At 36.1% G+C, this 25,061-nt stretch overlaps 2 protein-coding genes across 5 annotated transcripts in view; both read left to right on the top strand.

Moving 5' to 3' along the window:
* Nucleotides 1-6,731, top strand: part of LOC105344506 (tetratricopeptide repeat protein 37) — a 31,137-nt gene extending 24,406 nt beyond the window's left edge. Inside the window, exons 22-42 of the mRNA XM_011452290.4 lie at nucleotides 74-166; nucleotides 300-389; nucleotides 489-700; nucleotides 826-887; nucleotides 993-1,049; nucleotides 1,326-1,394; nucleotides 1,731-1,805; nucleotides 1,912-2,053; nucleotides 2,171-2,264; nucleotides 2,433-2,504; nucleotides 2,740-2,867; nucleotides 2,990-3,113; nucleotides 3,296-3,635; nucleotides 3,871-3,982; nucleotides 4,111-4,242; nucleotides 4,556-4,632; nucleotides 4,746-4,804; nucleotides 4,952-5,000; nucleotides 5,252-5,382; nucleotides 6,046-6,187; nucleotides 6,472-6,731. Coding sequence (XP_011450592.3) covers nucleotides 74-166; nucleotides 300-389; nucleotides 489-700; nucleotides 826-887; nucleotides 993-1,049; nucleotides 1,326-1,394; nucleotides 1,731-1,805; nucleotides 1,912-2,053; nucleotides 2,171-2,264; nucleotides 2,433-2,504; nucleotides 2,740-2,867; nucleotides 2,990-3,113; nucleotides 3,296-3,635; nucleotides 3,871-3,982; nucleotides 4,111-4,242; nucleotides 4,556-4,632; nucleotides 4,746-4,804; nucleotides 4,952-5,000; nucleotides 5,252-5,382; nucleotides 6,046-6,187; nucleotides 6,472-6,549 — 2,338 coding nt within the window. The 3' untranslated portion in view covers nucleotides 6,550-6,731. The remainder of the gene's footprint in view (nucleotides 1-73; nucleotides 167-299; nucleotides 390-488; nucleotides 701-825; nucleotides 888-992; nucleotides 1,050-1,325; nucleotides 1,395-1,730; nucleotides 1,806-1,911; nucleotides 2,054-2,170; nucleotides 2,265-2,432; nucleotides 2,505-2,739; nucleotides 2,868-2,989; nucleotides 3,114-3,295; nucleotides 3,636-3,870; nucleotides 3,983-4,110; nucleotides 4,243-4,555; nucleotides 4,633-4,745; nucleotides 4,805-4,951; nucleotides 5,001-5,251; nucleotides 5,383-6,045; nucleotides 6,188-6,471) is intronic.
* Nucleotides 6,732-7,078: 347 nt separating this feature from the next.
* Nucleotides 7,079-23,583, top strand: LOC105344333 (advillin). 4 transcript variants are annotated; one of them, XM_034470332.2, is made up of 28 exons: nucleotides 7,079-7,431; nucleotides 7,714-7,863; nucleotides 15,983-16,302; nucleotides 16,632-16,709; nucleotides 17,388-17,444; nucleotides 17,570-17,647; nucleotides 17,808-17,860; nucleotides 17,956-18,055; nucleotides 18,148-18,258; nucleotides 18,388-18,454; nucleotides 18,564-18,693; nucleotides 18,791-18,869; nucleotides 18,994-19,095; nucleotides 19,226-19,382; nucleotides 19,505-19,602; nucleotides 19,821-19,958; nucleotides 20,072-20,158; nucleotides 20,279-20,344; nucleotides 20,436-20,534; nucleotides 20,901-20,987; nucleotides 21,097-21,158; nucleotides 21,264-21,363; nucleotides 21,456-21,545; nucleotides 21,648-21,758; nucleotides 22,314-22,439; nucleotides 22,640-22,711; nucleotides 23,082-23,177; nucleotides 23,282-23,583. In XM_034470332.2, exons 2-28 carry the CDS (start codon nucleotides 7,821-7,823, stop codon nucleotides 23,456-23,458), a joined length of 2,784 nt encoding a protein of 927 aa, XP_034326223.2. In that variant the 5' UTR covers nucleotides 7,079-7,431; nucleotides 7,714-7,820; the 3' UTR covers nucleotides 23,459-23,583. The 4 variants fall into 4 exon arrangements, with proteins under 4 accessions (XP_034326223.2, XP_034326225.2, XP_034326224.2 ...); XM_034470334.2 differs by lacking the exons at nucleotides 7,079-7,431; nucleotides 7,714-7,863 and adding an exon at nucleotides 9,380-9,595; XM_034470333.2 differs by lacking the exons at nucleotides 7,079-7,431; nucleotides 7,714-7,863 and adding an exon at nucleotides 11,752-12,701.
* The last annotated feature ends 1,478 nt before the right edge of the window (nucleotides 23,584-25,061 follow it).

The following is a 25,061-nucleotide window of genomic DNA, read 5'->3' as shown; positions in this document are numbered from 1 at the left end:
TTATATTGTGCTGTTTTATAACAGTATATTGTAAAATACATGTAACTGTAAACCTTGGTGCTTTAACTTACAGGGCAGTGTGCCACAGGCCTGATTTGTCCTGCCTCTGGAAGTTGATGGGTGACTCCTGCACAATCATTCACCCCCTCCCAACAAAAAACTTCAGGTCAGTAGCATCAGTGAACAAGTGGTGTTGGTTCCAAAAGTACACATACTGTATTAACCTGTATGCAAAGTACAGTATTATCATACAATATGTTCTGGGAAAGTAAAGATGACAGCTCTGCGCTCTTTTGCAGTTTTGTAGTGCCTGAAAATTTGTACAAATCCAAAGACTCAGAAAACAGTTGTGAACTCAACTTACAACAGACTCTACAGCTTGGAGCCAGGTAGAAAACATTTCAACAAATATAATGTATACTGTTTTTTAAGAATGCTCATCAGATCAGATAGGAATACCAGGTATGTTTTCTCTCTCTAATGAATAGGTGCTATGGGAGAGCTCTAAAGCTGTTACCGGAATGTGCTCAGCTGTGGCATGATCTGGGGTTCAATCTGTATCAGCAGAGCCTGCACTCGGAGGATGAGAATGCAGTGGGTGTGGCCGAGAAGTCAGCAGAGGCCCTTAAGAAGGGGTTGTCCCTGGAGCCTGCCAATCATCAGATCTGGAACACACTCGGTCTTGTTTATTGTCACTCGGGTGAGATATTAGAAGAAATAAATGATTATATTATAACATCTCCCTCCCACCGCATGAGAAGAATACCCAAAAACGTAAACATGTAGATGAAAGACGATTTCATGCGTTTAATTTTCTCTTACCAGGTCTGAATAAACCATCACTTGGGCAGCACTGTTTTATCAAGTCTATACAAGCAGAATCTGAAGTAAGTTGATGTAAGATATATGGCAATTTTAATTTATTTCTTTATAATATCTATATTTAATTGCAATTTTTTTCCCTTTGATGAGTGAGTTTTATCTGTTTCTAGAATGTGGTAGCATGGACAAACCTAGCAACACTTTATCTTGAAAAAGGAAACATACAGGTAAATCTGCTTTTTATCTATAGTGTGCACTGACATGCATGGACTGTGAATTTGGAAAAACTTAACTCAAACATCAATATGTCACTGTGGAGGAATGTGTCTGCAGAGCAGATCAATCATGTATTTATTTGTATGGTTAATGCTTCACTGTCTGGTAATAATACACAGGTCTGGAGAAGGCATATGGTGCCAGTCTGTTTGTTAGAAGGGAGGAAATGTTTGTCAGCTGTTTAAAGTTGTATTTGAGAGCTTCAATATATTGTGTTTTTGTTTCAGTTAGCTCATGAAGCTTTCAAAAAGGCCCAGAGTTTGGACCCAAACTATGTGTCCTGTTGGATTGGTCAGGTTTGTAGAACTTGATACACATTGTAGTTTTCTATGATCACAGTACAAGACATTTTATTTTTAAAATACTGGTACCTGACTGTTTCTACTCTGTAATCCCAGGATCAGTGGCCAAAAGGGCAAAGCATATATTTTCCATAAAGATTGAATTATATTCTTTTATCAAAATTACATGTACATGTAATATGAGAGACCCAGGATACATGCATTTAAAATGTTCTATAAGATAATAATGCTTTTAGAAAAAAAATTGTTTTAGATTCCATAGTAAGAATTTTTGAATTAGAGGAAGTCATTCATACCATTGCTGACAGTCATTGATTTTTTTTATTGTAGGCCATGATTGCAGAAACAGTGGGAGATGATGATGCTATGGATTTGTTCCGACACACTACAGAGTTATCTCCCCATGTTTGTATATTTAAATCTCATTGAGTACCTCCCACTTTCATCTTCTAATTTTTATGAATTATATAAAATAAACCCCAGTACCAAGAGTTGATGTCTTCCCCTACAGGTTGAGGGTTCCATGGGGTACGCCCACTGGGTGTGTACCTTACTCAAGGACAAAGCCAAGCACAGCACGGAGATGTACCGCTACGCCATTCACCAGATGGCGGCCATTCCGGCCGCCTCCGACGCTCTGGCCAGATATCTGGGTAAAAACCGTCTATAGTGTTCATGTTCTTATAGCCATAATATGATGATTGTTTTCTATAATGCAACCTTAAGTTTTATAGGAAATAAAGTTATTGTGTGATTGTGTGTTTCGATAGACCTTGTGAAGACAAACCCTTGTGCATACAACATGTATGGGCTGCTGATGGAACAACAGGAACTTTACAGATCAGCAAAGACGGCCTTCATCAGGTATCACATTTACATCTAGTTTACACTGTCATCTTACATATCTGTAACAAATATTTTACTCAATAATTTTAGATGATGTTGATGCTAAAATTGTGATAAATTTATTTGATAAATTAAATGGATGTTTATGGAAGGTCTTGTGGATGATTTTTCACCTCTGTTTTACAGGTCTATTAATCTACTGGAGCCGAGTGACATTCTCCTGAACCACGTCAAACTCAACCTGGCCAGAGTACTGTGGTAGGTCCTTTGTTTCTGATGGAAACTGATAACCTCCACTCAAAAAGAGTTTTTTATCGTCTGTCGGTTTTCTTTCATCATGCTATTTTGAAACTACTGGAACATGTACCATATTTTTGTCCAATCTACGTTGTTTAAATAGTTACAATGTAACAGGAATTGATGATGTTTCTTTGGGTTGTTTAAATAGTTACAATGTAACAGGAATTGATGATGTTTCTTTGGATATTAATAGCAAACTCGGGGACTACTCTGGTGCGGTAACTCTGTACACAAAGTTTGGAGAACTGGACTCTCTGCAGGATCTGTGTCACATGGGCCTAGCCTTCTACAAGTCTCAGCAGTACACAGAGAGCTACCAAGGTCTCTATCACATGATCCTAATGTCCAGGAGTGAAAGTTTTGTTTTATCCTATAGATACAGCGTTTTGTCATGATATATGATATTGTTTTTGGTTTTTCAAAGTGGTACTGAATTTTGACAGCTTATGACAAAGCCCTAGAGGTCAGCACCAATGACACAGATAGTTCACAGATTCACGCTGCTTTGGGGATGGTGGCTTATAAGTTTGGAGACATAGATGGAGCCAAAGCTTCTCTCTTTCAAAGGTTGGAAATTTTAATCTTATATTTGGTCATTTATTATAAAATATTTTACAAAAAATGATATGTCTAATAGGGTTTATAACATGATGATGAACATTTTAAAAAGAATTACCTTTAATCAAATAGATTGAAAGGTTTTTGGATTTTCAATCTTTAATCCTGCCAATATTTGTATATTGAAACAGTTCCCAGCTGCAGCCTGCCTCTCGCCATGGACTTGAGGCTCTTTGTGCCCTTGGTCTGAAGTCTCGCGATGTGACCTTGACCCATGCTGTCCTTCAGGAACTGGTCGGGACAGAGATGGACAACTCTGGAATATATTTCACTGTCCTTCAACATGGTCTTCTAGAAGAAAACTGGGAGCTTGCAAAATCATTCCTAGAAAAATGTATCCACTGGTTTCCAGATAAATATAAACTCTGGAGGCTTTTATCAAGGTTACAGCTCAGACATCACCATGGTAACAAACCCTCCACTGCAGCGATGTGTATGCAGGCAGCGATGAGTCTGGAGCCCAAGTGTCAGGTTAAAACCATTCAGACTCTGTTTGATAATTTGATTGATTTTTGAAACCCTAACACTATATAAGACACTTTCATAATGTGAAATACAGTTAATGTCTTGTTCCATATATTATTTTTTGGTTCAGCAAGAAATGCATTTACCGATATTCCTTGCTTTTCATTACTATTCTTCAGTAGTTTCTAGACTTTTTGTTAGAAATATGGATCTCAAACACAATTCAATTTTTACTCTGTAGGAATTGATGACAGAGGTCGCCATGGGACAACTACTGGACGGCAAACATGTGTCAAAGGACACCAAAAATAACGCCTTACTGAGTGCACAAAGAGCATTGCTCATCAACCCAGGTCAGCTGTCTGTATATGTACATCTAAGATGGAAAAGATCCTGAAATTTTCAAACAAGACATTTATTTTTGTGTTTGATGTTTACAGTAAAAATGTATGTAATACATGTACATGGAATTTTGTTTTAGGTAAATTAGGCAACTGGTGCTCTCTGGTCTCCTCTGTTCACTGTCAATCAGAGCTGGAGGCGGAGTCTGAGCGAGTTCAGGCTCTCCACAAGATAGAGGCCCGCTACTTGACATGGCTGATGTCAGCAGAAGGTACTTGCAGAAAGCAACTTTTATGGTCGAGACAACCTTTATCAGTAGGCCAGAAAATCTATGCAAAGTTTTAAATAACATCAATATAGTGAAATTTTCCTTGCCAGGAAACAGTCTTTAATGTATTAAAGATTTGTTTAATAAAAAATTAGACCATGAAAATAAGCTATCAGAAACCAGTACTGATAATGTGAAATAATGCCAACACAAATAAAAGTTGGTTTAGAGTAGTTTTTAAATAATCAGATGTTTTGTTTGGTAATGATTTTGGATATACATATAGCTTATATAGACTTTTGCCTTGTCACCATAGAGTTATCCGAAGACTTGAGAACTTGGTGTGTAAAACAGCTGACTGCTGCTCAGTTACTCTCAGGGGAAAGAACTCTGGTAAGAATCTGGATTAACTATGCTAAAAAGAGAAATGAAGATATTATACATAGTATATATTTGTATGTGAATTGAATGACAGACATATTTTATGTCTTATTTTAATTTTTTAGGAATCTCTAAGTGGTGAATTGAAGGAATATATTGCAAATCTACTTCAAGATAAATCATTGTAAGTGGAACAATTGAAGAGATTTTAAATACTATTCATCTACTTGTACTTACATCTTATCTTTTTAAAAGGTTAATAATTATCAGCTTTATTTAAACTCCATGTTTTTGTACCGTTATATCTTATTTCTGACCTTAACCTTTACAGACAATCCAGTGATGTACAACATGTCTTCAGTCTGTACAAGACTCTGCTGGTGAGTATTTAGATACATATGTCACTCAAACAGTAACTCCTCCCATTGGCCTAATGAAAACTATTATTTCATTTACTTTTCAATCTGATCTGCATATTAATCTAATTTAATTGTGGTTGATTGATATAAGATGGAGCACATTTATCTCAAGACTTAATTCTTCGTTGTTTAAATGAAAGCATAGAGTTGTTGTATACGATACATAACTCAGACTTTAGATCCCTGGTACACTCTCTTAGTCTTCCTTTCAGAATGATGGAGGAAATGATGAGGTTACCAAGAGCTTCTCCAGACTGACAGATGACCTGATAAAGAAGACCTCTTCACCAGACCCCCTCATAATGCTGATGAGAGCTATCATCCTTATGAAGACTAACCCAAAGTAGGTTATTACAACCAAGAAGTTGTTTTCTGGCTTCGAAGAACTTAATGGTTTTTGGTTGGTATATTAAATTAAAATATGGTAGTTAGAGCTTACTCTTTGCGGAAGATTCTGCATACCCAATCTCAACGTTTTAGGAGTGAATTTTTTTTTTTTGGGGGGGGGGGTGAATATTCCATAGCACTTACTACTGTACCATTTATATATTTTTTTTCATCAAATCTTCACAAACTAAGGGGAATATCAAATATCATTATAAAGAATCAACTTCTAAGGATTTGACATCAGCAGATCTAACTTATTACTGTCCTCGGGTCAAAATGACAGGTCAGAATGACCTGTCTGGTTATCAGGTTGAAATGATCTTTACTACTCATTAGGTTAAAATGCTGTTACTGGTTGTTTAGGGGAAGGTCATTGAAAGTCCTTTAGATTGCCATAATATACATGTATATACAATTATCAACATGTGAAATTCCAGGTTCCCTTCAGGTTTTCATTCAACATTTACTTTATCTATTGCATTTTATGATATTAGACTAAAAGCGTTTTTATTTCATAACGAAAGTTCAAAACTTAAACAAAATGAACAAAATTTGATATTCAGTACTAAAAGTTGTCTTTAATTTAAAACTAATCTAGATAACAATGTTCCTGTTACAGACTGGCCAAGCATCGACTGGTGGATGTTCTGTTGGCCGTCCGGTCGGAGCGCCCCCAGCCTCTCCTCCTCCGCTCCGTCTCCCGGAGATGTCTGCTCAGCATCCTGCGGGAAAGTCCAGACAAAGACTCAGAACTCATCCAGGTACTGGTATCATCCAAGGTCAAAGTTCTACCTTCTCCAGAATTTAATTTAATACTTCATTGTATGGTATTTTGAGTTGATGAAATTCTGTTTTATATAGATTTATCAATACATGTACATGTATTTTATTGTGAATCAGATACTACAGTAGTATGTAGAATTTATGCATTGTTATATTGTCATTAATAATGTACATTGATAGATCTGAGCAGAAGGGAGAGCCTATAGAAACTGTTTCTCATTGACATTTTCATATTGTATATCCTTTACTTTTAATTTTATAGCTGATTCTGACAGAGGCAGAAAATGATGGCGATGATGAAACAGTGAACTTTTGTCAGCAGTTTATCAAAGACGCTTGAAGATCATTGTACAAGACTGTTACGAAACTGTTCACACCTCCCATTATAAAGAACTTCATTTCTTTATAACTATTCTTTGACCGGGTCATTGAAAAAGTTCAGTGATATTTGTATAATATTAAACAAATACCACATATTTGTATTATTTATCAAAAAAGTAAATAAAACCTTTAAGAAAACAACGCACGGTCATTTTCATTTGGTACACACCGTTAACAAATCGTAAGTCGGTTTATTTAACCAATCTTTTGTTTTACTTGCGATACTGGGGGTGATTTTCCTTATGTCAGCCCAAGGAACTATTGGCTCATTATTACTAGTGCATAAACCTAAAATGGTAGAGATAAGACAAATGAAGAGAGATAAGTTTCTACCAGCGGAGGCTGATATTGCAGACGGCTGTCCAGCTTGAGCAAACAAAGCTGCAGATTTAAATACACAGCCAGGGGAGAGCGGAAACTCGCGTCGCACTAGACTTTTGTGATTGGAACATATGGGCAATAGCCGATTAATCTCTCCTAGTGAGGGTATATTCAAAATGATTCAGTTAGCGGTGGGTCAGTTTCCATAGTGCACGCGGGGCTCTCTAACCCTCGCGCAGGGAATGTTCACACAAGACTATCGCTGTCGTTAGAAGACGCCTATAGAAATGGGGTATTACGTTGATTAACCGGGCCCTTATCATCAAAGATTTGTTGGAATTCCGTCACTCTATTCACCGAGAGCCGAATAAAAAGATTATTGCTTGACATTCCTAATTTATGTCTATTAGTTGTTGCCAGAAATAATGCCCAAGATTTCGTTTTATTGACGGCTTGTTCGGAGTTCTCGGAGAATTGAAGTGCTTACGGCCACAAAAAAGATCTCCCCAAACCACAGAAGGTAAATTAAATTGTTGTCTTCTTAATCATCCTTGGTAGTAGGAATTGGTCGAAGTAGAATAGTTCCGTAAAAGCTCTTTTAAAAACCGAGAAAATTAAGCTTTTTTTAATTAAATGTCTAATGACGTCACATCGTGTGTTCGTCATGATTAATATCTTGAAAATTGGACGATTACAATCTTTCTTAAGAAACAAACTGTTACGTTGTTCTTGTTAAAACTATAGGACCATAGAAATGGATCGGAAGTTATACGGTAACCGTACACTTTCTCCTTTGTTTCAGACCACCACGAATCGACCATTTGTCTTATGCCTTGTTTCCCTACGACAATTAGCACGACAGGGCTTGAAATTGCACGTGAAAGCCGTCTGCATAGATAGCATCTAGAAATGTCGTACGAAATGACATTTTTGAGCACCTTGATGAGAGAAGGTAAATTTTTAGGCGAGGTTTTTATCATTAAATGTAGCTACATTTAACGGAACGCTAATCATTGAGACAGTAATTCCCCCACACCGACTAAGGCCTACATTTACAACACTACCATTAGAATAACAAGTTTATTAAAAGTTAAGTGAAAGTCGCCATCAAATGCAGTTATGTATATTAGTAAAGTACACTTCAGATTTTATAGACTTCGTTGAAATGCGACACTGCTCTTCATACTTTATTAAACTATTAATGTAGCCTTTTATTATCCCTATAATAAAGATAACTCGAATCTGTAAGGATGTAATAAAAGTCTTGAAAAAGAAAATTACACCGAATATATAGTACATATAATTCAAATTCCACCAAACCGATCTCATACCAGCTGTAGTGGATTTCAGAAGGTACGTTTCTTTTTCAAAAATTTCAAAATTTTACATTTGTGAAAAAATCCAAAAAAATAATTTTGTAGATGAAGTCGGTGACAACAACTTCTATATAGTATTTCTGTTGTTTGTCTAGGTAATACACCACATGGGTGTATATTTGAATTTCTTGTGAGGAATTATTCTTGTGAAAAGAGGTTTGAAAACAGATCTGCAGACTTTACCGCTCTTGTATACATGCGAAATCCCAGAGGACAAAGGTTTCATTTATTTCTCTTCGGAATTTGAGCAGGTTCTTCGAGCTTTGGGGTTTAAAAATCGACCATTGATGGCTCTGAAGGGTACAGCAAAAATTAGGAATATGACACCTGTTGTCAAGGGTGTAGAGAAGGGCGATATAGAATAAGTCTACAGAAAGTATGCTAACACAGCATTGCAGCGGTGCTGATAATTATGTAAAACAAACAAAGAAATCGTCTTACAGAATAGCTATTCAAGACTTGTTTAGTTTTCACTAGAGGTGTCTAACCGGTGATGACTAAGATTGATAGCAGGGTAGTTTTTTATGGAAATGATAGCGGTGTTTAAATTCTCCTTATTCTTTGTAGATGTGTGTTTTGCTTGTATTCCGGTTTTGAAAGAATTAATTTGCTTATATTGTGAAATACAATGTGTAGAATTCATCACAGGGGGCGAATTTAGTGCATGTCCTCAACCAAGACCCTTACATCCAAACTGGCATATCCTACTCCGGTGTACATATTGCGCAGTATGTATTGTTAATACAATTTTATATTTCATCTCAGGTGTTTAATTATAACAGGGACAACTTCGTAATTTGGCTGGTCACCAGGTTTTCAATGTTCCAATGTAGCTCTGATTTTGCTTTGCAACCGCAGACCAATACACTATTGCTCCATCGCCCTTTAGGTTAATATATATATATACGCACCCCATTCTGGTTCAATAGAGAGGGAGAAAAAAGCCCATAAATCCAATCAGGGCATTCGTCTGAGATTACAAAAATCAAAGGAAGGAGAATTATAGATGAAATTTGATCTTTGTACAATTAAATGGCCGTTTGATACAGTAAGGCTATGAGGCAGGCACGGGCCCCTGGTCCTTTATATGCCACACGGGCGATCAATATCGCAGTGTTACAAACGGCGCCAATGGACCGAATAATATAAGGTATTCTTCACAAGATAAGACTCCTATCCAGCGCCAGATCGACATGTTAATCGCTTTAATTATCTGGCCCGTGATGTTAATTCTAGAAGTGTAGCAGAAAATCGTTCTTTAAAAGGAATTTTATTCAGAGATGATAAAAATACCTCGATTCCAAGAGGGTAAGTATTTACAAAATGCTAATTTTTTGCATATGTTAGTGGTAGTTTTTTCGTGGATGTTCGATTAGTTGTCTGCTAAACGTTATACTGGAAAACTGTAAGTATTTTTGTTGAACTTGTTTCTTCATTCCTTTATGTCATATTTTAAATTACTTTTGATTTTTTTAATGATAAAATGTCTCAACTGGTTTTTTTAAATAGTACTACACGTACCGATAACATCCGGTTATATGCTTTATGTATTGCGTTGATCCGAGCCATGGAAGTGTTTTAATGATTTGATTCATTGATAAAGAAGAATATGTGAAAATGTACCTGTATTGCGATCAGATGGTTGTGTAAAAAATGACTCTTCCTAACGATAAGGCACCTAAAAATTGTTAAATCGTTAAAAAAAAATCTCAGAATTACAATCTATGGATAAAACCAGTCTTGTATGAAATTGATGACTTCAATTTTTATGGTGCATAGACTTATCTAAGGAGCAAATGCGATTGCTGATGGAGTTTAAGGCGGCATTATCTGTCAAAAATTGATTTGATGGAAATTGCTGCAGCATATTTATTTCTTTTAATGATAGCCGTAATGAATGAACTCAACGCTCAACCAATTTTTACCCACAAAGACTGCAGCTACATATTTGTTTTCGTTGTCTTAATTACTTCAAGCCTGCAAGCTAATAACTGTACCTTTTGTATTTCTTTACAATTAAAAAATGCAGATTTTAGAGTTACATTTAGTTTTGTAGTATTGTTAATTATTGGTTGCTAGCCAATAATTGTTCCTTATATATTCTTAACACTAGAGGTGGTTATTTAAAGTATCGTTATCAAGGTTCTCTTTGTATTTTAGCGAAAGAAATTTTTTCATAGGTCATTAATAATATACCGGTATATCCCTATACAACTCTAAGATTTTGGTGGAAACGGTTGCCATCTTTTTTATACTGTCCACGCTTCTGCGCTTACGATTAGTTCACATGGATGTATATGGAAACATATCTGCTAGAGATGTAGTGCTGAAACACTAAACACAGGGTCTTTCTTGCATCAACAAGACACAAAGGGCTATTGTGGTACCACAAAGCTTCATTGATTTCATTTCTCCCCTAAAGACTTTGGGAAAAAAACGAAATGAATAATCGGGAAATTAATATTTGATGCAACATCCTGTCGATATTTTCCGTTACGAGAGTTCCTTGTAACATGCAAATATTTGTTTCTGCAATGTGGTGTTACTTTGTTGCTATCATTAATGCTAACATTATGGCTGATTTATCATTTGTAGGGGTTTAAAAAACATTTTGTTGGATGAAATCTTTATGAGAACCAAATCGATGAAAATAAATGCCAGTCGAGAGGTGTCCTTCGTTTATTTTTATTCTTTTTTTTTTAATTTTTTTTTTTTTTTTTTTTTAGGTTTTTTCATTATTGCGATCCCTCCTTGTTCATAATTCTTCGTAAAGGTTAGCATCAGACACTTCAAAGCTTTAACATAACAATTAGGTTGCGCAGAGAAATACAGTTTCAAAATGTTAATCCATCCTCCCTGTGCTTATCAAAATATATAAGAGCAAAAAATGAATACTTTGAAAATTCATGACATATGCATTAGTGGGTTTGGTGACACTTTTCATGAAACCTTTTTCCCTTTTCGATTTGTGTAAACGCGCTAATTGTCATTACAAATTAGATTTTGCACGCAAGCAATCGGCATCTACTTATACTGGTCAGCCAGTAAAGGATTTTAGTCCAAATATAGAACTATAAGAAGCAAACGGTAAAAAATGCATAATTTCTATTTTTTAATTTTTGTTTCCTTTATTTGTGAGTACTAGTATCATGTAGCATTGCAGCAAATATTGTACGATTGAAATAAGTTAATTATGAAGGTTATAAATTTCCGGAGTTAAAGAGTAGGTCACAGAATAGGGAATAGGAAAAAAATTGTGAAAATCCATTGAGTAAAAGAAACTTCCTTTTCTTCTAATCCATTTCATCAGGCGACCATTTAGACCCATAGGCCTTTTGTTTTTCTTTGTCGACCATATCCAAATACTTTTATTAACCCCTGCAGCTCCACTTTTCTTTGTTACTTTTAATGAATTAATCCAGCGACGCAACCTTCAGACTTAATCCTTGAAGATTTTAATTACAGATGTGCTTTAAATCGACAGGTTTTTCCAGCTTCATATTGTAACCAAAAGTTAATCTCCGAGGGTTGACTGTATTTATAAATCAAAGGTGTTCTAAAGAACAACGCGGATGGCGTTGTTCTGTAAAAGAATAACATTAACAAATCCGGTTTGATTTATAAGACGGCTTAACTTGTGGCATTTGCGAAACCCTAATGAAAGTAGAAACTGTAGTGAGAAGCAAGCGAGGGGTTCTTGGTGATTTTCAATTGCAAGGTTGCTGTGCTGCCGTCTGCTTTTATTTTCTAAGTGCTCCTGTGTGTTGCGCAGTATTACAGGTGGTAATGTAACTACTTGCATACCTTTTGACGCTGGCAAATCGTTAATGTGTGCTATTTGTGACGACTGAGACTTCAAAGAGCAAACATGACCTTATTGATTGCGGTATTGAACATCCATGAGTTCCTCAGCAAGGCCCGACAACGTCTCCCATTCCATTGACACCGCTGTATCCTCACGCGACACGGGGCTTTATCCAGTCTGCGAGTGATACCCCGAACTCTCCCATTCACGGCATTGTCGTGAACCATTTTCATTTAAAGGACCCCATCAAGGCCCACATTGTGCAAGTGTTTGCTTATGGACTTATCTGTAGAAAATCTTTCTTTTAAACGGATATAATAATCTCCCAAGATAGATCTAGGCGGTGCGAGTGTCAACAAGGTTTTTGGGACTCATGTACACTTCTAATAAATTCCGTATAAGCAAGCGGTTAATATCATTGTATCGCCTCTATACACCAATATAAGATCAGGATATCTTTTGTGCACGGTCTGTAAAACAGCATTAATGATTTGAACGATGGAATAATTGAGATTCAATGGAATAGATTTATAGTTCTCACGGCGGACAGGAAACTAAGACACGCAATATATTCTGAAGAAATGAAAGGAGAAAGGGGCTTCAGAAGAGGTAAGACCTCCAGCTTTCACTCCCAAAGAAAACCTCAGGTAGAAGGGACTCTACGCAATGTGTCCTTTGTAAGGTCTTTGGTGGTGTTTCGTTTTCAATTAGTGAACTAAAGGCAGAAAATCCTGTCCTTTTCGTTTTGCATTTGGGTTTTATAATTGAGGCAAAATATTGTTGAATTTTTAATGATTCTATAGATTTTATAATTACGTTTCTGCTCTTGGTGAGCATGGTTTATTTATTATCTATTTAATATGGCTAGATCGAATTCTATATTCATTGCAACTATAGGACTAGTTTGTTACATTGCTCTCTCTCTCTCTCTCTCTCTCTCTCTCTCTCTCTCTCTCTCTCTCTCTCTCTCTCTCTCTCTCTCTCTCTCTCTGAGAGTTATTGTCGTGCTCCAAGCTTTAAGCTAACTAAAGGAAAAAAAACCCCACGGTTATAACAAAACCAAAGAGGGATCAGAAATTACAACACCTATCTATAGGCGGCGCAATAAGTTTAACAATTTAAACCGCAGTCTTTTGTACCAAGGAACATTGCCTAATTCAGATGACATCAAAGATTTAATATTCGTATCTATTTCAAAGTACAGATAAAATGTTTATCTCTTTGTAATATTCAGACACCGCGGTATCGCTGAATTGTTTGTTTAATCTGCTACCTGTATTTGACCAGATGTTAAATGTCATATTACGGTTCAGACCCGTTTTTATAATATTCAGGAGGCGCTGAATGCATTCGCGGGCCGGAGCCAATACACAAACCTCAGTCAGAAGGAGAGTTTCAATAGGGCTCTTTCATGGGGATTTTCTCTTTCAATCAAGAAATTACAGCTGCGAAACTCCTTTCCGCGAATAGAATCAATGACAATATATTAAAAATGTTTAATCCATTTAGAGGAATAGGGATTGTGAAGTACACAGGTTCCTATGGTTTTCAACAAACATTCACGCTAGAAATGAAGTAAATTTGTCAATTGAATTTCATAGGAGCGATTATTGCTTCTGTCATTATTAAATAGCTGTTTTATTGCATTTCGTCCCTTTAAACATTGAATTGCTTCGGCAAATAAAGTATGTGGCGTTTTTATGATTAGTCAAACACTCGACTTGTCTGTGAGTTTTATATTTAGATAAGTAATAAAAATGAACAATGGATGTTGATCGGTTTCTTTTTTTATCCATTAAGGTCTCGATATCTGAGCAGCAGTGCATTCTAATTGGCCGTGAAGTAGTACCGAGTCAATGCGCCAGTGTAACTTATACCAAACATATACTCTCCTCCCTAAGTAAATAATGGTCCCTAAGTCTGGTCCTAGCACTGTCAATGTTTTGTTTTGGTTTAACTCCAAGGAACCAGGAGCAAGGTGCTTGTAAATAGAAAGGAGTGGTCTGGACTTCTAAGAGTTGAAGCGAACTTAAAATCTTGTTGCTAAACAAAGTATTATTTTCTATTCTGGTGTTTACAACACGTTTCATAGGATCGCTCATACTCGTCATGTAAATCACTCTCTTGAATCTCATTAGATCTGTCCCTCATAGACCCGATCGCCGGCTCTACAAGACTTAAGCCCAAGTTTTTAAAAAGGTTTAGTCCAGATTACCGCGACCAAAGCACGTCGAAAAAAATACGGTGACATTCATGAATCAAATATTCTGACCCCAGTACATGACGGGTGATAAGGAATATTAAAGAAAGCACTTAAAGTTCGACGGGATCGAGTGCTCTGATCTCTTTATTAATCATCAAAGTCAATACATGTTTATTGATTAAAAATATGGCGTGTTACGACACAAAAAAAGCTTTTTAAACTGGAATACAACCCGATAGAGCTATAACTTCTCAGATGTTGTCCACGGCTCTTTTCTAAACCTTAATCTGAAAACAAGTTAAATTACTTCCTTTTCTGGTATATTGGTCTTGCTCCCAAATCGCCTCCAAAATTAACCTTATTAATTAACGTTGATGTTATCGGGAAAAATAATAAAGGATTAGAATATTTGAAAGCTAACGATAACTTCCTCGAGCGTTAGAGATATATCATCTCTAAAAAAAAATAAGCCATACTGTCAAAGCTTGCCATCCCCTTGATTTGTTTGGGATTTCAAAATAAGCTGATTTTCTAATCCTAAATCTCAACAATCTGACTAATGTATTATCTGTGTAGATATTTATATAATCTATCAACTATGTAAATTTTAACGACCGTCGTTATATAGAGTCTGTTGTTTGTTTGGGGACCTGTGGTTCAAGAGAAGTCGGAAATTGCAATAAATGCAAGGGTCTTAAAGTAGTCAATGCCCTGTCTTTATTGGGTGTCTGTTTGTATTATTCCATGTCTGAAAGTGTCTTGGCGAATAATGAACGCGAATTTATATTGCTAAAAGCCAGATATACAAACTTTTCAAGACGCCAATAGAGGAAAAGTTGCTTAAACAATTTCACAAAGCAAAAACTTTTCATTTCAAAGGTACATTTGTGTCAACAAAATGATTCAGAATAGAAGAGGCCTTACGGATAATCTGAGTCGGGATTCCAATTAAAAGTCGTAGGACACTTGAGATATTTCAATATTTACCCATTTAATGGCAATGTTAATTACTGAATAGTCACAGTGCGAGGGTGTCGTAAGAATTCATGTACTTACTGGTCACCATTACACTCAAATACAGCGCAGGCAAAATCAATTACTATCCTTCTGTGTTTGCAGAAGAGAGTAGATCTGAGTAAACGGGCCGTATGTATAGATGAGAAGTCCTCATTGTCAAGGTCTGATTTCTGATGGTGTTTTGATTTCGACACAAGACAGATAATGAAAAGGTTCTGTCTGCAACGTGCACAAAGCCGGGTCGCTGTTCTTCTGACTTTCTCTTTTGTTTTCTGGATGTCATGGCAGTTGCCATTGTACATAGTCAGTTGAATTCTCTGTAATGACAATATAAACCGATTCTGTGGAATTTATAATTGCGGCCATACGCCATGGAGATGGCATCAAGTTCAGGTATGTTTTGTTGGGGAAGTAGTGAATATCGTTATAGGGCTTAATAAAATTCTTCTTATTAAATTACCCGTCGTTGATGTATTGGATGTAGATGAAGGCTTGTCAAGGCAATAAAGCGGCGATATACATTCCAATTTATATCAATCCAAGCCACGATTCATCAATATTGAAGTGTAAGCTACTTAAGGCCACGGCGATGTTTGCGCTTTCATTATGGAATGTTTTCTTTTTTCTTTAATCAGGGCAATCAAAACTGTTTCATTTCACGTTTTTGCAGGTGCCCGGCCTCGCTCTCGCGCAAGGAGGTCGGATTTGGACCGGCTCTGTGATTCCCCTCCCCGCGCTCCCTCCGCCCTCCCGGATCGTCTGGTGAAGAGTCCGACATTTATCAGCGAGAAGACGTATAAACCGTACAGCAGTAAGCGACCCTCCACATCCCGGACGTACCTCAGCTCGCTGTCCAACAACCATGTGGACATAGACGTCCGTGACCCCGGGGTGAAGGTCAAACAGGAGAAATCCTCCCTCATGGACCAGGAGCCTGCGTTTGTTGACGTCACGAAAGACGTTCCGGGTTTGACCGTCTGGCGGTTGGAGGTATTAATTATACTACTGTTTTCTCTCATAATTTGACCCTATCAGTGGTTACAATTCGAAATTTAGAAATGATCGATTTCTGACTCACTTGTTTTTGTTTAATATGTTCTTACAGGGACGTATATACGTCACTGTTTATTAAAAAATCGTCAATTGTGCAAATTTTGATGTTGTTATAAAGTAAATCATGTATTACATGTATATATAACTTGAATATTCAGTTTGATCGAAATGAGCTTTACAAGCTACCCTTTGGTATACATCTAAAGAATGAATTACATGTATAAGGTGCATTGAGTAAACTGTTATATATTTTCTCCTTGTCACAGGGAAAATCACGACTTATTCAGACAGAGGAACGAGATATCGGATTCTTCCACGAGGGTGCTACTTACATCGTATTGCAGGTAAGCCGATTCGTCAGAAAAATATTTAGAATTCCCAATTCAACAGAACTGAAAAAAAAAGTTGGAAGCAGATTTATTTCGGTTTGTGACAGTACAATATAGTATATACATGGAATACTTCGTTGTAATTTTTGAAATAAGAATTATGTATCGGATTTGTGACACCATAAAAGAATATCAATATATCTAATGATGTTGTAATATTTTATTGATGCATTTGATATAATAACAGGCGTTTGTGTGATACCAAAAGAACGTACAATGCGTTTTAAGACAGTACAATTAAACATATAAATCACTGGTTTGACATTATAACAGGACATGTCGTACACTGTTGAGACATTACAAAAGAACGTTAGAACAAGATACACTGTACGTGTTGTTTTGACATTACAATAGCACAGGTAGTACAATTAAAATTACATATAAATGACAGTAAATAAAATACTATTGTTGCATAGTACTAGTAGTTATAAATGTAATACATGTACGATATTGTGACATGATGGTAGAGAATTTATAGAATGGGGTCATAATTTTTTTGGATATGGATATAAGACAAAATAATATGATATAAATATGATACATGCAATGTTTTGTTATAATAGTGCTTGTGATACGGTGTAATGGCCGAACAGTAGTACATGTTATATACGATATCTAAACTCAACCTTTCAGATCAATGAGGATGGCGACGCCTCGCTACATTACTGGATCGGTGCTTTTGCGAATGAGGTACTTCTAGCTGATTCTAATTCTTTACGTAATAAGAATAAAGATATTGGTCTGCAAACATTCAACTTTCTAGCAATTCTTCATGTAAAGAGACTTTTAATCTGTAATCATTTTCTTAAAAACAGGACCACAAAACAGTTATAGAAGAAAAAGCCCATGAACTGGATAGAATAGTGACACACGCGGCTATATTCTCAAGAGAGGTAGGTTTCCAAATTCAATGATAATGCAAACAGTCAAACCCAAGGCATGCTTTTGTCATTTGATTGGTTTGCGCTCATCATTTTGAATGATTTAAATCTTACATTACAAAGAGTTGTGATTGTAGCATCATTATAAAATAACTCTTTTGTTCGTTGTCAGAGTCAGTACCACGAATCCTCGTGCTTCATGCGACTTTTCCCGGACGGCATTGTGTAAGTTAAATATTATCTGTGAATACTCACCTTTCAATTTGAGTTTCAATTCCTTCCAACAGCATCAAATGATCAATTTTTTCTATCAATTATAGATACATTGAATCAAAGCCCAAGACTACCGTTAGTCGCGCCAGTGTTTATGCCAAGAGAATGTACCGGATCACGGGCCGGAAGTACATCAGAGCCGCATGCGTAAGAAGCAATTAATTCCATTTAACTGAAATCCTTCAAAAATCTATCTCTGATTTCATAATAGTTGAACTCATTCTTATCTCTGTCAACAGTCAGAACCTTCCTTAGAGGTGTTGGATTCCGAAGCCGCCTGCATTTTGGACGGATTTCCCCGGATGTACGTCTGGATTGGTCGCCATTGTAACTACGCACTCAGAAATAAGGTGCAATTCCTATACAAAACTAGACCTTATCAGTTTTACAATATACATGTACAAGCTTTTGAACAATTTACTTAAGATTTTGTCATTCTTTCTTAACGTTGCAACTAAGTTTAAATATGTCTCTTGTAGGCAATCCACGTTGCAAAGAGAATCCGGAATTTGCAGCGTGAAGGCATTTCGCACATCATTGTCGTAGGTGAGAATACGGCGGCTAGCCTTGCAAAAGCTTTGTTACACTTTAAATTTATATAAATAGACAAATCTGGTTGTTAAAAAACTCAAAATGAGTTATGGTAAAATTGTAGACGAAAAAGACGACGTGATGAATGAAGCTTTCAAAAAGAAGCTCCACAACAACACTCAATTCTCTGAGCAGACCCAGTGCTGTAGACCAGGGGATGTGGACCCCGAGAATGCCGACAGGAGAATGCACAGGTAAAGAGGACAAAAATATTGATCATTATTCTATCACTTGTACCCAATTTACAATAAGTTGGGTTATTAAATAAGGTTGAACCTTTTGTTTATCCAGAGTAAGCGGCGATCACGTGATGTACAACATGCCGGAAGCTGCCAAACCCCCGTTTTACCAGAGATACTTAGTCCAGCGGGTAAGTAGTCCAGTAGAACAGTTATATAAGATATCGCACGATTCTTAGTCAGATTGCATCATCTGATTGATTCCTGAAAACTAGGCCAATTTTCTGACACGGGATTGATATTCTAATTGATTAGGACTGTTACCTGATGGACCGAGGTGCCCGACTTCCGTTATATGTTTGGGTCGGATCCCAGGCTCACGAAAACGAAATACTCTACGCAATTAAAAGGGGAAAGGTAAATTCAATTAAGCTGATTACATTGTTCGACGAATTCATTGAATTATGATAATGATTCAGTTACTAGTATATAACAAGTAGCTAAAGGTGAAAATTAATCCATTGTTCCGTCCCTTTTTTTCTTTTAGACATTTTGCCAACACAAACAGTATCCGGAAGTTATTCCCATATGTAGAATAGCTGACGATTCTGAACTCAACGATTTTAAAAAGAACTTCTATGATTGGCGGGAAAAAGATACAAAACACAGACAACTAAAGAAATTGTACAGCATAGGAAATATTGGTGAGCCATCAGCTAAATCATGATAAAATTCGACAAAACCTTCTTACCTAATATACACACCTTCCTTGTTTTGAGTTTTAGTTTAACCCGTTTTCATCATTATGAATTTTCGATTGACACAGAGCGTGCACTGTTTTCCCGCCGAGACCAACGAACGGTTGCCAAGAAAAACGAACTGTGGTCGTCTGACACGCTACCAGACGGCGAAGACGAAACCGAGGTAGGTCAAGGTCATCTCGCAAATGGTGAATTACGACTGATTGCTAAAACACTGTGAGATTTACGGAATTTTGCAATGGAAAGATGATTCGTTTTATTCTATGATTGTTATGAATGTAAAATTATGAAAACCCCATCGACCTAGCTTAAAAAGAAAGACAACTCATGATTGGCAATGTTAATTACTCAATAATTTGGGTTTTACAACTATTTTTGTAGATTTGGAAGATAGATGGAGACAAGATGATAAAAATGGACAATGACCAACATGGGATATTTAACAATGGTAACAGTTACATCGTCCTCCATCGTATTCGAACCGGCAGCTTCACACAACAAGTGCTGTACTACTGGCTGGTAAGTTTTTTTTTCCAAATATCTATAAATCAAAAGCATGTGTACCCCTGTTGTTTCTTCTACTTGTTATGAAATTGTGGCGTTCACGTCGTATTTTCTGAACACCTTTTCAGGGTTCAAAGCTTGAGAACGATAACCAGGACAGTGTTCTAGATTTGGTGCTATCCATGAACAAGACATTGAACAACCAATGCATTGTGGTAAGTTCAATTCATAATGTTCGATTCATTTTGATTAATAACATTTATGAAAAGCATTAATTACTTGCTTGTTTTACTACTGACATTTAAGCTACAATTGCAAACTCTTTTTGGTCACAGATTCGAGTGTTTGATGGACGAGAGCCGCCTCACTTAATGTCTGTTCTTGGAAACTGTTTGATTATTGTAAGTTTTATACCAAGAAAATTCAAAAAAAAAGTTTTACTTTTGCTTTGTATCGACTTAAAGAGAATGATCTGGAACCTTGTTGTTTCAGTATGACAAGGAACTAGAAGATAGCCCGGATGTACAAAGTAGTCGGATGTTTTGCATACGTGAACACGATCCAGAGAACTGTAGTATGAGAGTACAACAGGTGAAGTAGACGCTTGAACACGTCAGATGTTGCTTAACTAGGATATATTATTATTATATAACGCGTAAAATTTAGATAACAAAGTAATTTCAGATTTTATAAACTAGATCTTTAGAAATATGTAGGAAATGATACATAAATGTATTCAGATGCCTTCTGTGCCGTTAAAGCAAAATGTAAGAAAGATTTTGCATACAGTCATTAAAAGTCTTGTTTTTGGTATATACAAGTGTACTAGTATTTTACATTTTTGGTAATATTGCATCCATAGAAATCATAGCCATAAACTTTTCATTTACTGTAAGACTTGTGTTAAAGACCCCTATTTTTGCTCCCTCTTTGACACTTGTGTACTATCGCCAACAGGTGCCTGTGACCCCGTCCTCTCTGAACTCCTCGGCAGCCTTCGTCCTCCACACCCCCTCACAGGAGTGCTTCCTGTGGTACGGACAGGTATGGGTATTTCTGATCTAGTTCAAGTAATATTATTGCAATAAAAGTTTTAAACTGCAATATACCTTCCATAATTCTCATGAGCTACTTTTATTTTCGTTTTCTTTAGAAATCTCGCGGTTCTGAGAGGGAATACGCTAAACAAATGATAGGATATATTTCTCCACTAAGGTAAGATATCATCTCGATTTTAATAACCGGCAGAAGATTTTGTAATTATCTGCGTAAGTGTAGATTAGACACAGTTTTCACCGTTTTCGTCACTTGGTATTTCAGTAAATACGATTACTCCATAATAACAGAGGGCAAAGAGAGTAAATATTTCTGGAACCTGATTGGTCAAAAGCAGAAATATCCACTGGACTTCCATATTGAGGTAAATTGAATTGATATACATGTACATATTCGAACAGTACCACATTCAGTATAAACTGGTGGACAAGATAAAAATGTTGTATTATATTTCAGATCTTGGATCGAAGACTCCCAAGACTTATAGTATGCTGTTTAAACAAGGACCACGTTTCCTTTAATTCCATTGAAAATTTCCAACAAGAGGTACAAACAAAGTTCTAAATAGATGGAAATATCTCTTTCCAATCCATCTTCTCAGTCTCTCCTGCGTCCTGTCAAATTGTACACAGAGTGTTTTTGTTGTAGGACCTGTGTGAGAACGAGATCTTCCTCCTGGACTTGTACGATCAGATCTATGTATGGACAGGATCAGAGGTCGTGGAGAGTATGCAGAGACAAACGCCAGTCTGCCTTAAGGTATAGAGCCACTTATAGTTAACCTTATTATAGGCCTTTAGTTTACTTTAGACGTACTTCAAACTAGTATATGGGTGAACCTAACGCTCTAGATTATTAACCAACCCGCGAGCTGAATATTCACGTTTGGTTAAAACTTCAAATGCGCTTGAGTAGATTTCATTTGAAGATTATTTATCATTAAAATAAGGTATGGAACTGTTCAACTGATATTTAAAGAAAGTCATACACAATATAGAAATGCATGGTCAGTTGTGAGCATCATATGTTTCGTTTCTATTGGAAGATCGAGTGATCTCCGAGTTCAGAGTGATCCATTGAAGCGGCTAATAATCTTTCTTTTTTGATGTGTTACAGTAGATTACTCAAAAAAGTAAATATAAAGTCAAGTTGAGCCAGTGTTTAAAATGTCTTTTACTGCATGCAAATAATATTTTCTGTTTCTTCTGGATACAAAATTACTAAGATCACACAAATTCCTTTTTAATCTACAAGGAAAAGGTATTCCACTGGCACATTTAACATTAAAGCTAATATAGCGTACATTTATTTCAGCGTTATATTGCCACCGACCCTGCTGGAAGAGCAGACGAAACCATTAGTGTCTGGTTTTTGACGCAGAATAACGAACCCGATTCATTCACCAAGTTCTTCCCCTACTGGACAAGTGATGGAATATCGGTAATTGTCTCCCCTCGTTTTGTTTCAAAGCAATGAAAAGCTTTTTTTGGTTACACAGTGAGTAAGAAAACAATTATAATTAGTTATATTAGAAATTTTTGGGTCCAATTTTTTTGTACATTCTTGCGCTGAATACAAGGCAATTATATGGCAAAAACATCATGTCATAAATTTTAGTAATAATCTATTTTATTTCATAGGGGGAAAAGTCGTATGAACTTTCTCGGAAACTGATTCGACAAGAGAATATGAAGGTTGACATAGATAGAGAGGTATGTAATGATAAGTCATAAGTCGATTTACACGTATTTTTGAATCAAATTCTAGTTCATAATGTATGGCTCTCCGTCATTTACATAATTTTAAAGTGACACAAATCACGTGAAAGCCATTTATTTGAAGATCAATTACATTCTGAATACAAATGTTTCAGTACACATGTAAAAAGTTTAAAAGTTATATTACCTCCTCATTTTTTCGTAAATTAATACCAATGACATCAGCCATTTGTGTAACAATGTTGAAAAGCGATTAATGCTACTGTGTGGTACTGTGGCGCTTGTACACGGTAAAACGCTCAAGGAGAACCCTGTATTGTATTTACTAAACCTAGCAATTGATACGATAATTGTGTTCATTTAGATGGTGGATCGGACCTATGTTGGGAGGACCAAGTACTCGTACAAGGACTTGCTGAAGAGGGAACTTCCAGAAGACGTGGACCCCCAACACAAAGAGGTTAGAGAAATATTTGAAAAAAAAAATAGAAATTATAATTAACGTCACCAGTAGCCCCATTTTAATGGTTGAATAAAATGTTTTGGACTCATTTTACTTTTCAGCATAACCTTTCCGAGAAACAATTCAAAGAAGCAGTGAAATATCCACGTGACCAGTTTTACCGACTCCCTCTGTGGAAACAAGAACAATTGTTTAAGTCTGCTCGACTAGGACACACAGGGACTTCAGAAAATCCGTACAGGTTACGAATAGAAAGCCCCGAAAACCACAACCAGTGAACAAACTACCGACCCCACTCCAGCTAGTTTTCCTTTTTTACTTGTTTATTTATTTTATTTACAGAACCTGTTGTTGTTGATTTAGAATTGACAAAATATATTTCCAAAAAAAGAGAAAAAAATGTGTTTGTTTTATTATTTTTTTTTTAGAAAATCTGAGTAGAGGTGTGCACGTATTTGATTGAATTCAAATATAGAATAACAAAAATGTAATCGGGTTTAATGCCTGGCTGGATCTAAGTATCGATTTTTTCTTCTTACTATGTAAGTTTCAGTGTAATCTATTGCGATATCTACATAACTTAAAAATGCCTATGAATATCCAAAGGGTGATCCAAAAGTAATGTCACATACACTTCTCATGGACTCTGAATGATAGAATATATATATATATATATATATATATATATATATATATATATATATATATATATATATATATATATATATATATATATATATATATATATATATAAAGTTTTGCCCAATCTAGTTTTAATTTTAACTAAAAAGATAATTAAATTTCGTTGAATAAATAAAGAGATATAAATGGTCAAAACATATAAATACGTGACATCGCCGCGTAACAGAATAACGTCGCCAGCGTACGGCGACTATGTTTACACCACGCTCTTTAAATAGAACCATTTTAACAAGAGCTTGGACTTTGGTAGTTGTGTCAAACAGCGATGTTACGTAAGCCTGTCTATTTCATTGTTGGCCACTCAGCCATGGCTCTTTAAAATCAACAAGATTTGTCTGGCTTTTGAGCTAAGACTACACAATCGGTGCATATTTCGTTTGAAACCGCGTCATTTTTAACATGTTTTGACGCAGGAAATAGATAGCGAGCTCCTACTGAAAGTCCAAGGTCTTGTTAAAATGGCTCTATATTGTTTTCAGCATTTACTATCCTTATACGTTGAAAATTTCAGATACGAATTGTTATCACTTAACGCTGATTTTTTTTTATGATTTTGTCGCATCTGGGAAATTATTGTAACAGCCACCATTTATTGTTTTTGCTCTTGATATTGGTATCAAACAGAGATGTCAATAAGAAAAGAAGACAAAAAGTTTCCGTCTTTTTTATTTTCTCAAATTCATCATGCTATACATGGTTTGATTCTCTTGCTTTCTTTTCCTATTGGGCCAAGAAATCTAAATTGTACATATTTAAGTAATGAACAGCTTTTTTGCTAAAATGAGAGAAAACGAAAAAAAGTCTGTCCATTAATAGCCGCAGGTCTTTAATGCTATACTGGAGAAAAAGACGGAACCATTTGATTGGTAGACACCATTTTGAAAAGCACATTGATAAACTTAAAATCTTCACTTTGATTTAAGATTCATGGAAGTGAGGTAGGATTATTCCGTACTGAAGAATTCTAAAGCAATGCTCGGTATAATCTGTACAATGGTCTGGCCGTCACAAAATCTCCAAAAAACACTTCTATATATAATGTTCCTAAGTAATGCATGTTCCACAAAAAACAACACATTCCGAAATTCGTCGATATAGCTGACAGGTTTGTGACACATCTTGACCGATTTATGGCCGGGGCGCCGTCCGAGAGGACACCACAAGGTCTCTGTCAATCGG

Source organism: Magallana gigas, chromosome 6 (assembly GCF_963853765.1).
Source record: "Magallana gigas chromosome 6, xbMagGiga1.1, whole genome shotgun sequence".
In the NCBI taxonomy this organism is placed as follows: Eukaryota; Metazoa; Mollusca; class Bivalvia; order Ostreida; family Ostreidae; genus Magallana; species Magallana gigas.
This window is presented reverse-complemented; position numbering and strand designations above follow the sequence as displayed.

Bases quoted from the DNA above. Each gene is read 5' to 3' on its own strand.
- LOC105344333 (XM_034470332.2), top strand. From the start codon at position 7,821: ATGTCGTACGAAATGACATTTTTGAGCACCTTGATGAGAGAAG. The intron at 21,759-22,313 runs GTATAGAGCCAC...CATTTATTTCAG, and splicing joins AAACGCCAGTCTGCCTTAAG to CGTTATATTGCCACCGACCC. The intron at 22,440-22,639 runs GTAATTGTCTCC...TTTATTTCATAG, and splicing joins GGACAAGTGATGGAATATCG to GGGGAAAAGTCGTATGAACT.